The sequence below is a fragment of the Bemisia tabaci genome, chromosome 8 (assembly GCF_918797505.1).
Source record: "Bemisia tabaci chromosome 8, PGI_BMITA_v3".
NCBI classification, from domain to species: Eukaryota; Metazoa; Arthropoda; class Insecta; order Hemiptera; family Aleyrodidae; genus Bemisia; species Bemisia tabaci.
Window position 1 is genome coordinate 27,826,868 of NC_092800.1, and position 13,917 is coordinate 27,840,784.

At 37.4% G+C, this 13,917-nt stretch overlaps 2 protein-coding genes across 3 annotated transcripts in view; both read left to right on the forward strand.

Annotated features, from left to right (window-relative positions):
• The window catches only part of LOC109033964 (alpha-tocopherol transfer protein), a 75,254-nt gene extending 66,237 nt beyond the window's left edge, over positions 1-9,017 (forward strand). For both annotated transcript variants that reach the window (XM_019046848.2, XM_019046849.2), the window contains exons 7-8: positions 6,354-6,498; positions 7,444-9,017. In XM_019046848.2, coding sequence (XP_018902393.1) covers positions 6,354-6,498; positions 7,444-7,532 — 234 coding nt within the window. In that variant the 3' untranslated portion in view covers positions 7,533-9,017. The remainder of the gene's footprint in view (positions 1-6,353; positions 6,499-7,443) is intronic.
• Positions 9,018-13,070: 4,053 nt separating this feature from the next.
• LOC109033942 (alpha-tocopherol transfer protein) overlaps positions 13,071-13,917 on the forward strand; it is a 30,087-nt gene continuing 29,240 nt past the window's right edge. Inside the window, exon 1 of the mRNA XM_019046806.2 lies at positions 13,071-13,228. The gene's annotated coding sequence lies outside the window, so the exon portion shown is untranslated. The remainder of the gene's footprint in view (positions 13,229-13,917) is intronic.

A 13,917-nucleotide genomic window follows, 5' to 3' on the forward strand; every position in this document is an offset into this window, starting at 1 on the left:
CCTGGATACTCCGATAAGAAACTTCGCAAAAGGTAAGTACACCCTAAAATTTGATAGCCGTCCCGAGGATGCATGGTTTCACTACTTACCTCGACATCCACATTTTACGTGGTTATTTTATCATTTAAGATCGGCTATTGTAGCAGCCATTTATAGTGTCAAAGTGGATGGCAAAGGCGTATACGTGTGATCAGATGAATTTTAACTTTGAATTTGGTTTGAGAGGCCCCACAAATGTATTAAATCAGGACTACCGCTGTGTGTAATTGCTTTTATTCTATCCATGCCTGCCATTTTAGCCGCCATGTTGAATTTACGAGCTTCAATATTGGCCAAGAGTAATTTTTGACTTCATATTCGTAATGTGCGACCCAAAATACATCAGAAACGATACCCCACTCGACGCCATACGCCGATACCAAAAATACAGGTTTCGATCGGCGGCCATTTTGGCCGCCATATTGGATTTTGGTTTTTTTTTATGGGCCGTACAGTGAGTTGTAACTCTGTTTTGAAACCTGGGACCACACAATACAATCATTGGCCGCCTCACTAGACGGCCAAATGAGAACTCAGCGATTTTCGCGCCGGGTGGGTATTTTCAGCCGCCATGTTGGATTTGCGACATTTTTTTTGATCGGAGGGTATTTTAAACATCATATTCGGATTTTACGACCCAAAAAACATAGGAATCGATACCTCACATGCCATAATACGGAATTTTCAAAAATAAGGCCTACCGAGCGGCCGCCATTTTGTTTTTGGGCTTTAGGCGCTTCCTGCACGATTTTCAAGGTTATCACCATCCAAATTCTGATTCTAGACATCATAACGAAGAGATTGATACCACTCACCAACTTTTTTCAGAAAGTTGCACACGGATGTACATATGAGAACAGACTAGCAGTTGATTGAAAACATCTGAAAATTTCAAGGAAAAATATTCGTAACTATCTTAAAAAATAAATATTTTCAAAGAGGAAATTTGGCAACTTTCAAAAGTTCATACGGCGTTCTTCCTTAGCACGGCAGCGTAGCTCTCATGCGGGGAACATCGTCACCTTCCAGCTAAAGTATCAGAAGCGTCATGCGACGTTTTAAAATTTCCGCCGCCATTTAATTTTTTTACAGAGATATTTTTGGTTGAATCTGTTTGAAAATTTCACTGAATTTTATCAGCAGCACAAAGAAAATTCGGTGAAATTTTCAGACAGCTTCGTTGAACAATTTCTCTGTAAAAAAATAAAATTTCGGCGGAAATTTTTAAACGTCGCATGACGCTTGTGATACTTTGAACGGAAGATGACGACATTTCGTCGCTCCTCAGACGTAACGGCACACAGTGGATCGAATCAATCGAGAAGTCGGACATGAAATTTCCGACTAAAACTGCAAACTTTGATGTTTATTTCACCACATTTTAAATTTTAAGGGGTGATTCTAGAAGAAAATTTCACGAGGAAACCAATGGAGCCACTTTTAGGACCTTAAAATTTTGTATAAATGGAGTTGTAAGCTTTTAAAGTTTCCAATCTTGCCCACCTCTCCTAATGACTCGATCCACCGTGCGGCGTATATCAATTTCCACGTGAACCCTGTTATTCGTATAATCCTATGCGTTATGAGGCTCATGCAGAGATCGAGATATGCCCTTTCTCCAGAGGAGCGACAATTTCACTCATTACAACCAAAAGAAAACATAACTGTCGGAGTCACCGAGCTTCCATCGTAGTAAAAGCTACCCATCAATTACTTTCTATTGAAATCAAACGGAACACTTAGAGTTTGAAGATGAAACCGATTAAGGCCCAAAGGGTCACATCCTCATGGTTTTTTCACCAACAATTACTGCTTTTTAATTTAAATTTTGCATATGAAGCGCAATAAATGGTTCGTAAACGAAAAGTGTCATTGCATGAAACAGACGAATAAGGATGTGAGTACTATTACTACCATGTGGAACGTAAGAAATACCCTTTCGATTATATGTTTTAATCTTTACCCGTTGTTATAGTACATTTACTTTAAAATCATGTTAGTCATCGTGCATGTCCGCCCATCAAAATTAAATTCGCCACTCCATCACTGGCGTTGTGTGCTTTACGATGTATCGATAATTGATCTGCCATTTAACCCCACGGAAAAGGATCGATAAACAGGGTGTTCGCAACGATCGCTTTAATCATACAGTCGTTATCATAGCTTAAAATGGGGATTTATCGATAATCGATCATTCACGTCTCACCACTGCGCTAAATATAATTGAAAACATTTCATCAGACCTTACATCGTCTTTACATGCTGGTAAATTTACTCACCGCACATATAACATTTAAGAACAGTTTAAACATTTTTAAAAGTATATTAGCTTAAGGAATGATCAATAAGCAAGCAGGAGAATAACTAAAGGGCGTCCGTCTCCAATCATTTGTAATCACGAGGATCGAAAATCGTCAATACAACAAAAACTAATGCAGTAACAGCATCGCCAGTGGCGTGGCGTGCTTTGCGATATATCGATTGATCTGCCATTTAAACCTATGGAAAAGGATCGATTATCAAGGTGTTCGCAGCGAACACCTTGATAATCGATTCTTTACCATAGGTTTAAATGGTATTGCAATCGATACATCGCAATTCACGCCACGCCACTGAGCATTGCATCACAGTTCCATCGGTCAAAATCATTCATTTGCTTCTGCAGCTTAGAAATAATTCAAATACATTTTAAATACAATATCACTGAATTTTTTTATGAACGTTAACCTCTGAACTAGAATAGTCTTATTTTTAGAGACTTCATCATGCAGTGCCTCCCGTCTTAGTTCTGTTTGCATTGTATTTTAAGTGAATGAAAATGAAGCCTACCATATACTTACTGCTGTAGGCATAATGATTGGGATATAAAATGTTATGCGCCTTTATTTGAGATAATAGCATTGCAAGTATATAATTTAATTGGCTGTGTAGCTGCAAGTAGTTAATTGCTTTTTCTGAACGCAGAATAACGCGCACCCCTATATGACTTGGAAGTGCATTGCGATTCAAAAGAAAAACGTATAGCTTTAAAGTTTGAAGTAGAAACAGTAGACACAATAGAATGTTTTATTTGGTTTGATTGCTTGTCTCTGTGATGCACGTTCTAACAAGTTTATTTTGCGAAGTGATACTCATATCAAAAGGCGACGGATTGAATCTTTTTAACCTCGATAAAGACATTATAAAATTGATTTTCAGTGGCTTGTGTATTAAAAATTATTTCCGAAAATTCTGATATGAACGAGCCATTTTGAAGCGGTCTGCCAGCTCTGCCTCACATCTGAGATGTAGAATGTTTTGCGTCTAGATCAATTGAAGGAACTTTTAAGATTTTAGATTATTCTTTGCCTGCATTTGTCATGCAGTCCTACCAAATGGATATTCAATTTCCAGGCTACTGTGTGGCACATCTCATCAGACAAGTAGGTTAGCTTGAAGAATGTTCGATTATATTCACGAGGAAAAAAAAATTCCTCGTCAGGAACCTTATAGGTAACCTTGAGTTCTTAACCCTTAAAAATATTCATCATGAGGAAAAGAGAAAAACATGAATCAACTTAAGCTTCTTTCAATATTATTTCAGAATCAAAATGATAAATAATGAATGATAAATGATTTAACTAATTTCCTACCGCGTGTCAAGTATTAGAGTTACAAATATCTCGCACAAATTTTTCTTGTGCATCAGTTTTGTTGCTCAGATGTCTCTCCGGGCGAACTAAATGCCGGCCACCAAGAATTCCTGCCCGAACACGCAGTAAATTTGAAAGAGCATGTTACAAACTACGTAGATTGTGCGCTAAGGAGTGGATTTCAGACTCTTTTGATGTGCCCAATATAGTTTTTGAGCGAATATACTCGTAGAAAGTGTATTAAATTGACTAATCTCTTGCTGTAATAGACCCATTTTCCAATTCAAACAATATAAATGTTAATTTTTTGTCACAGTTCGTTCGAAAAATCTACCGGATGAAATTTTATTATTTTTGCTGCTATAGGTAGGAGATAGTTCAAATATGAGCCCGCTCCATTTAGATTAACCGCCGAGGGCTCGCGACAGGAAGTGCGTAGCGCCCCCGTGGATTGGACTGCGTAGTGGTCAGGGGGCGTAAACCCCAGAAATCTTCACGGGTATTTAATACGATATCTGATTCGTCTATTCGTCTGCAAGAGAAATTTAATCAATGATGCAATACATCCAGATCCGCAAAAAAAGAAAGATTAAAGAAGAATACTAAATAAAAGAAATAACCGGAACTGTATGCAATAATTGCACATTTTTTCCATTCACTAGAGCACACGTTTGACAATCTACATGTTCGCCCTAAATAAACAGGCGCTGCTCATAGGGTCAACTAGAATGCACCGTTTCGCCGCGGTCAGAAAGAGAAGGACGGCTTCTTTGGAGCCGTGTTCGTGTGACAGAGAGGTGAAAGATCAGAGCTTCCGGGTTGATGTTGTCTTTCAATGTATTCACTAATTAGACCGCCGAGAATACAAAAGGACCTACCTCAACCTAAAACACACAGCTGAAATGTTCTTTTAGAACTTATTCGTTTCTTAGTAACGGTGCATTGATCTTTTCATCTATTGCCGATGCACGGAGGTTTCATAACCTTTCAAGTTCCTTACACAGATAAAAGTACGAGTGAATAAACCGTTTTTTTTGACAGTCTCATAGAGTTTTCTTTCTGACGAAGAATTTGTTTCCTGAATTTTTAAAGAGAACCTCTTCTGTTTTTCTATGTTAAAAACATAAATTATCCCATACAATTTAACAATACCTGCCGTCATAAGGATCCCTCTCTAAGAGACGCCAACTAAAAATTTAGCTTCTTCATTGAATGAAATCGTGGAATGTATTTATTTTAAAGAAATATTTTACAAGCTCATGGGTTTTTTAATCCAATTGAATACTCTCAGAGGATAATTTGTTACTCCTTTTGGCATCTTACTCATGTCGTTACTTTAGGTGCTTCTCAAGGTGTCGTAAGGTTTCCATGTAAGGTTTTCACTGTAAAAAAGTGAAAGGTTTAGATCATCACGATTTGTGAGAAGCTCGTTTAGTATGTCCGATATTTTTCTGGTTCTTAAATGAGGTTAAAACGCACAGATTCAACTATTTTTGAAATCGCAATGAGAAGCAAAAATTCTACATCACGATTGAAACACTCACATAAGCATCCATAGGTGTCTTCACATAACACCTTTAAATCCATGGGTTTAATTAGAACACCAAATTTATGTCATGGACTTCAACCGCGTAAACTTGATTGCAAGTGCAAGCAAGTAAAATTTCAGCATGGTGCGCATTTTCCCGCAATATCGGTAGACTAATACAGCTTTTACAAAATCACTGAGTTCAGCTAGAATGTTTGAGTTCACCTTGCTTCAGCAGAGGACGTACTAAATTATCAAACTCTGTTTCAAACTGAACGCGTGCGTTTGATAACACAAGGTGTGCCTTGGATTCATCCCGCATGTTTTGAATTCCTATGAAAAATAAACCAAATGTACACCCTCGATTCTGCACTAAGCCATGTTTGACTCGTTACCAGCACCTGTGTTTCTGGTCTATGTTGGAATGTGCGTTTGTTTCTTTTACTTGTGTTCTTGTTAGCGCATATCAAATTTTAAATCATAATTTGTGACGTGTGTACGCTTTATATTAAAATCGTTCTCGTACCAAGTTGAATGGACCAGTAGTCAGAGAAAGAATGAGACAGACAGTGCACCAAACTGTTTTTCCTCATCAACATTGAAAGTATACGGTGGAAGCATCTAAAATTATCTCATGTTTAGAGATCAGCTTTTCATTGACAAAAACTTCCAGTGCTTGTTAAAAAATTTTACTAATTTGAGTGTACTGTTTGTCGAATTGGTAACTAGACTAATTTCAAGTTCTTTACGATGGAATTACTTTCTCAGTGGAATGAATTTTTCTTTTAAAAGTGCACGAATACCATGCATCACAGCAAGGAGGAAATTTTCTTCGAATCCAGCGTTACTTCTTTGTCAAAGGATAGCTGCCTCTTTCTGACTGCCGATTGACTTTCATTGATTTCTGTTTTTCATGAGCGAGAAGTTTAAACTGACTGATTCTAACGTAAACTAACGAGCACTAAAGTTAAACTGATTCTTTGATTTTTGGTTTTGTTTGTTCAACGCGCTGTGACTTTAATTTAAATTAGGGAACATATTTCACGATGCTTAAATTTTCATCTTGCCTAGTACGGTCCAAAACTCGAATCACAGGGTAATATACAAAAATTCTAGTAATATTATCGCTAACTTTCTATTTTCCGCCCTTTCAGTTATTCTTCCACGGCACGGATATGAAGTCCTTACACAAACACATCAATCCTAAATACCTGCCCGAGGTCTATGGTGGCATTCGACCAGAATATTCCTACAAAGACTGGTTCCGAAATCTCAGTAGGGATCCCGCAATCGTTAAGGGTAAGTGAGGTTAATCATAAACGTTTTGACTACACTGAAAAAAAATCTCGGTGTATTTACCAAAAAAAAGGGTAAAATTACTAAGAATTCAGGGTTCTATTTGATCCCAGTTTTTTCTTGGTAAAATTACCGTTTATGGCATTGGTGATTTTACTGAGAAATCTCGGTAAAATTATTGACTTTCTCGGTAATTTTACTGAACCTCGGTAAAAACTCCAATATTTTTATCGACTGTGGTAGAATTACCGAGATAAAATGGCAAAGTTACCGGAAATTAATTACCAATAAAAGTGGTATTCTTACCTGAAAAAAAAAACAGTAAAAATACCGGTTTTTAGGTAAACTTACCAGCCTTGGGTAAGTGTGGGTAAGCCTGTAGTAAGGGTAAGCCTGGGGTATAGACCCTACCGGTCTTGGTAAAATTACCAATAATTGGTAAAAAGAAAGTGAGAAGGTAAAGGTACCAACGGACCTTGGTAAAAACGCCGAGAATTTCTTTTCAGTGTGGTGAAAGAATGGCGACAGGCATATTAGGAAATGCCTCTTTTGTAAAGGGTTTCGGGAAAACAGGGGGATGTGGCGGTTAGGCATCGCAGAACGCCAAAGAGCACTGTGAAAGCGACTTTTATGTATTTACTAATTGGATATTATTTCTTTACTTGACTTCCACTTTTTATCCTGGTTTTAATCGAATCATATATTCGTTATTTCTTTCTTGTCTCTCCTTGTTTGTTGAGAAAATTTGCAGGTAAAGGAAAATTTAATTCATCATGTCAACTCAAATCAACAATTAGTCATTGTTTTTAAAATTAGTCTTGCCTGACACCCTCTTTCTTTTTACTAGTCTGAGATCGCTTTCTTACGTACATGTCTTCTTTGCTTTTTTCTAGATTCATACTATATGTTCGATCCAAATTAAATGTGATTGTTTGTCAACTGTTTCAGAAATGAGTAGTCTAGGGTACACAGACCTTGATACCAACGAAGAAATAGAAAAAGACATCAAATTACGTGAAGAAGCAGTAACAGCGTAAAGTTGCGCCTCCCTCATAAACCGTGTAGCTGCAACTTTTCCTTAGACTCGCCGCAACTTTATCATCTTCACGTTACGTTATTTTTGTGAATTCTAACTTAACTTTGGAGGAATCCGAAGTTCACGAAGTTACAAATCCTAATTTACGATAGAAAAGTGTCCCTTGATCGATACTTGGTTTACTCGAGAAGTCTATAAAATGGTCATATAGCTTTGCATTTCCTAAAACGCTGTCAATTTCTGAAATGAGACGCTTCAAAAATACGTAAATTCATTCCTTGATAGCCCAAAAATAAAATCATATTTACCTCGGACCCACCTACTTAACTTTGGAATACTTTGAGTGAGCTTTAATGTATGAAAATTCAGTTGCAAAACTGGTTTACTTTCCAATTAATTCAATAGGTAGAGTCACGGATGGAGCCAGATATTTTTTTCTCATAGAGAAAGAGAGAGGAAACTCCTCCCGGCCAGTGGCGTGGCGTGAATTGCGATGTATCGATTGTTATGCCATTTAAACATATGGTAAAGAATCGATTATTAAGGTGTTCGCTGCGAACACCCTGTTTAGCGATCCTTTTCTATAGATTTAAATGGCATAATAATCGATACATCGCAATGCAAGCTCCCGTCTTATCCCAACCGCGGGTAGCAATCTTACTGGTGATACAGTGCCTTTGCCACCCCTGCATCAATAAGTCGTATGGAGCAGAGTCGTTTAAAATCACCGCACGCTGCCCCCCTTTTAAGCAATGAATATCCTTGAGGTTGCTATGTCACCACTTTAAACCCTGCACTGTAGGCAAGCAGATACAAGTATACTCCTTGTGCCGCCCCTGCAAAGTCACGGGCACGCAACAAGGGTCACAAATAGCTGACAGATAGAATGAAAAAAATCTCTCTTCGTTCCCCCGCTTAAATTTTTCGAAGGGTGGCAACCCTTCTCTTCTACGTGAAAAAGTACTAATTTCTTATGGGTTTGATGTCCTGTCTTTGGCACATCGATCAGCCCGTGTGATAAAGCATAACGCAAGGTGCGTGTTTTGTTGATTTTAATAGTGATTTTCTAATTTAAGTTACGTTTAAAGTAAAATTAAACTGTAGAATTTATCATGATTATCGTTTATTTTTGCGGTTTTAATACTATATTTTGGTAGGCACCTGTTTTTAAAAGCCCCGTTTGCATTTTAACAGGCAAGCGCTACTGAAGTGTACCTTTTTAGAAGTGAGTAAATTTTCTCTTTTATATGTTTACTCTCATCCACGTTTCTGAAAATCTTTCAAAGAATTAAATTGGAAGCTCTGATCAGTATGATGTATCCTAGAAATACCAACTGCATCGTCAGTACCTAGGTTACGAAATACTGAGGAAAATTTCTTATGCTCCTAGAGCGTTTTTGTACATTGTATTTGTCTAAGTGTTGTAATTTGAATTGACAAAAAAAGCTTTCATTTTGACTCGGAATAAATTGAGTCAATTTCAAAACTTGCTCTTGTTTTTTCATTTCATCTTTTCAATCCCAAATGTCCTGAAATCTAGTTCCGAAAAAATGGAAATATTTCACTCAATCATAGAGATGTACTTGTTGTCTTATATGGATCACTAATGATGTTACTGAAGGGAATGTAAGTTTTCTAAATGTCTCGAAGGACCGGGAAATATTGACTTTTGCTTTTTCTTATTCTTTAGCAGAGAGTATAGGCCAAGATAATTTCATCGAAAAAAAAAAAAAATACAAATGATTTGAAGACATATTTCACCAGTTATGCTTTTAAAATGTAAGTTCTCAGAGACATGAAGGTTCCAGGAAATCTATGCCTGAATATAGGATTCAGGCTGCAAAGCTGTCATTTGGAGAATAGTTATAGTCTAATCGCAACGGACGGTGAATTGTTCAAACTATGTATCTCTGATTGTAATGTCGCAAACTTCCTGCTTTACTTCTTCTCTGTGAGAAATTATTCCATACCATTGCTCAAAAAATACTATGATTTTTTTTCCCTGTGTGAAGAATATTCTGAGAACTTTTCAGGTGATTCTATGGATTCTCCATCAAAAAATAACACAGAGGGACTTAAAGACACGGCAATTAAGTTACGTGGTATGAGATTTTAACTGCCAATAAACGCTCGTATTTTTGTACGCGCATCGACGACAGCTATTTTATGGTGACTATTATTTGTCGCGTCTGCCAGTATATCACCATGTCAGCGTCAGTCACATGTACTGAAACTTTTTACTGGTGTGGAATTCATTTTCATCAGGTCAATGTACAAAAAGCAAATAACTAGAACTTGAAAATCCTACAGCTAAGCACATAGGGCTGTATAAGAATCTTCACTAAAAATTGTGGGAGGTTTCTAATCACAACTGACAACCTTCAACGCTTTAAAAAAACCATGCTACTGCTGGTGATTTAGTACTTATTTGTCGTTATCTGCCTTGGGAGAGACCTTTGACTCAGTTTTTAAACAACAGTATTTGAACTTTATGCTGTTCAACGAGTCATTTGAGCGCAAGCGAGGCGCTTTTTTTGGCGCAATGTGCAATTTTCGTGATATCTCTGAGCGTTCTAAGTGCACTCGTGAAAGTGCACAGTATACGCTTTGGTGGACTCCTGGGGAATAATACTGCGAGATATTTTGTTGTTTGAGCAGGCAAGTTTGATAAGAGCTTTTGACGTGCTTCCACAGTGCTGTCTACCAAAATAACATGTTTGAATACTTCAGTTTTTTTTCTACTACATGATGATTTGAATACCTGGAAAAATGAAAAGTTCGAAGAGGGAATCTTCAAAAAGGAACTTAACCAAAATAAGTAAAACAATCAATTTTAGTACCCTCTGTCTACAGAATCTCTTGAGGTGATTTTTTCATCCTTAATATCTGAAAAATTATTTCAGTATCAGCAAAAAAGTGTCTTTTTTTTTAAAAAAAAAAAGAAAAAAGATAACTGCCTAATGTTTCCCTCGCAAAACTCTAAATGAAGGGGTGTGTTTCAAGATACTTTAACCATTTTACACAGATTTTAAAGTTTATTAAATTAAATTAAACAAAAAACATTAAAATTTAATTATTAAAAAATTAAAGTAACCAATCAAGTAAACTAAAGTGTAAAAATTAATTATAAGTACAGATAGATTTACATCTTATACTTTATCACTGCAAAAATAAACGTTTCTGACAGATCTATGCTCTCAATATCAATCAGTAGGTGCAAATTGTCTTAAGGACACTAAAATTTTTAGAAGGCTGTTGAGTGTTGGCTTAAATATGCTGATAGTCGATGTTTTGCAAGAAAAATTGTGCGTGCTTAGAATGTATAAGTTCAACGAATGATCAAACTACAAAACGCCTGCTATTTTGCATGTTGGCAATTTACCCCACAGTGAAGCCCGAACAGTTGCTCCATGAGAATGCATTTTTTTCGCCGGCATAAGGCTCCGATACTGAATCACCCAGTAGAGTAAGACATATTTTCGACAAACTCTAAATATCAATCAGAATGTGCAATGGTCACAAAGGCCTTTTTTAAGAGCCTCTTAACTTTGATGGTCTTACAAAAGTTATTGAAGAGTGAGAAAAAAACTGTACTGTCAGTACTTAAAATTGACAAGTTAAAAGAATCAACCATCTACAAAACGCCTGCTATTTTGCATGTAGGCAATTTACCCCACAGTGAAGCACGAACAGTTGCTCCATGAGAATGCATTTTTTTCGCCGGCATAAGGCTCCGATACTGAATCACCCAGTAGAGTAAGACATATTTTCGACAAACTCTAAATATCAATCAGAATGTGCAATGGTCACAAAGGCCTTTTTTAAGAGCCTCTTAACTTTGATGGTCTTACAAAAGGTATTAATGAGTGAGAAAAAACTGTACTGTTCGTACTTAAAAATTGATAATTTGAATCAACCATCTACCAAACGCCTGCAATTTTGACTACATGCAATTTCCCCGACAGTGAGGCACGAATAATTGCTTTGAAAAAAACACGCTTTTTTCACCATCTGCAAAATGGACCGCGTTTAACAGCAAGGAATCAAGCCACATCAGCTATTGCCAAATTTAACTGGGCAATTTAATTTTTTACGAGAGAACGTGCGTATGGATTCCTTTGAATATTTTGAGGAATTTGCTTCGTACTATGGAGAAAATCCACTGAAATTTGCACGAAAATCCGCACAACTGTTTTCTTGTAAAAAATTGAATGCCCCAGTAAATTTGGCAATAGCTGATGTGACTTGGTTCCTTTCTGTTTAACGCGCACTGAAAAAAAATTCTCGGCGTTTTTACCAAGGTCCGTTGGTGCCTTCACCATCTCATTTTTTTACCAATCATTGGTAATTTTATCAAGACAGACTGGTAAGCTTACCTAAAAACCGGTATTTTAACTGTTTTTTCAGGTAAGAATACCGCTTTTATTGGTAATCAATTCCCGGTAATTTTGCCATTTTATCTCGGTAATTCTACCACAGTCGATAAAAAATATTGGTGTTTTTACCAAGGTCCGGTAAAATTACCGAGAAAGTTCAATAATTTCACTGAGATTTCTCGGTAAAATTACCAATTCCATAAATGGTAATTTTACCAAGAAAAAACTGGGATCAAATAGAACCCTGAATTCTTGGTAATTTTACCCTTTTCTTAGTAAATACACCGAGAATTTTTTTCAGTGCGGTCCAAATAAGACGTAGATAGACGGAGGAAGAGCCTCCTTCTCCCTAGAGTCCCTTTATACCCAGAGTTAAGACAACTCGATTATCAGCTGACTGGCAGCCGGCCTTGGCTGGCCATGGAGGCCGAAACGAGTGCACCCAAACGAACGATATTGAGGGATAAGGATCAGGAATCCTGCGATGTCTGTTAAACAAAAACAACAACATCAACAAATTGATCAATTACAAAGAAAATGAGATTGGTTTGTGAATAATTTCTTAATCTATTTTCATTTTGGACCGATGGAAAAAACAATTTACTCTTGATAAACCACAATTAGGTAATGTTTTCATTATTCTTGTTCACATTCGAGGTACCGCCATCTTGGTGCACTCGTTTCGGCCTCCATGAGCGAGAACCAATCAGAATTGGATTTTTTTTTAGGCCACTTTCAGCCCAACCCTGGCCCAACCAAAAGTGAGTTGTCTTAACTCTGGGTATAAAGGGACTCTACTTCTTTCGATTCATTTATGAAAGAACCATCGGCGGCCAATCGAACGACGACTCAGGCACGTCTATCTATGATCTCTCTAACCACGAGCGTTCGAACCCTCATCTCCATCAGCGCCGAACCGTCTGCGTAGACAGAACGACGTCAAGTGATAAAAAATTCATCTGAATTTCGACATGAGCTTCGGTAATAGCACACTCCGATCTGCATAAAGGCTCGCACGGAAGTGTATATATCGTTTTGTTTCGGCTCGCCAAACTATTAGCAGAATTCATAATCAGGTCACGACAGCTTTATCGGTCTTTTCGGGGCAAAGGTCAGGTAGCTGGTAAGTGTTCCTTTGATAGGTAGCAGATCGGCTTCACGGGCGAAAAAGCCGGAGGCGGGAAGGAAGAAAAAGAACCCCGTACCGACTCAGTGTTTTCACTCGCCTCAACGTGCAGTGCGTAAATTTGTGCTTGACACCCTAGACGTAGAGACTCCGTTTTTAAAACCTCTTTATCTGGACGCTGTTAATGAAGTGAAGGTCTGTTTCTGTTATACGCAACTTTAGCTGTCTTTAAAATGGCTTTCTTTCCAGGCTGTAAATAGATTTGTATCCCGGGTGTGAAAAAATGCTTTGCCTTGATTCTATTGTGTCTGGGGATTTTTATTTTGCTATGGCGGTTTTCCATGATTTCCGTATCTAGTTTCCTCGTAAGAGCTGTGAAACGCACGTTTGAATCAATGCCATCAGACCGGTTCTGAAAAATTGAAAAATAAACAGAAGGCGAGACGATCTACTTGGTGAGTTGGCGACGTTTTGGGGTAATTAAACTAGAGGGTGGAAAAATCTTATTGGTGGAGATCAAAATTGTCAAATATTTGATCTCAAAAACTATCCAAGATTGTGTTATGCGAAGAGTTAATTGAGGGATACAGAGTCGTAGATTCAAAACATTATACATAATTTTTAAACTTTCTGAGTAAAACGTCCAAAAAAAATAAAAAAATTTAAAAAAAACTTGCCCAGAGATCGTACCATTCAGGGTCAACCTAAAGGCTACGATATCAGATGGTCTTGATGTTGCGATTAAATCGTATTTGAAAGCTAAAGGGTTTTTCGCGTGCTTTAGACTACGCAGTCATACATTTTGACAATCTTGTTTTTGCATGAACAGACGATTATTTAAATAAGGGAGGGAACAAGCTGCAAAGAGAAGACATATGTGGAAA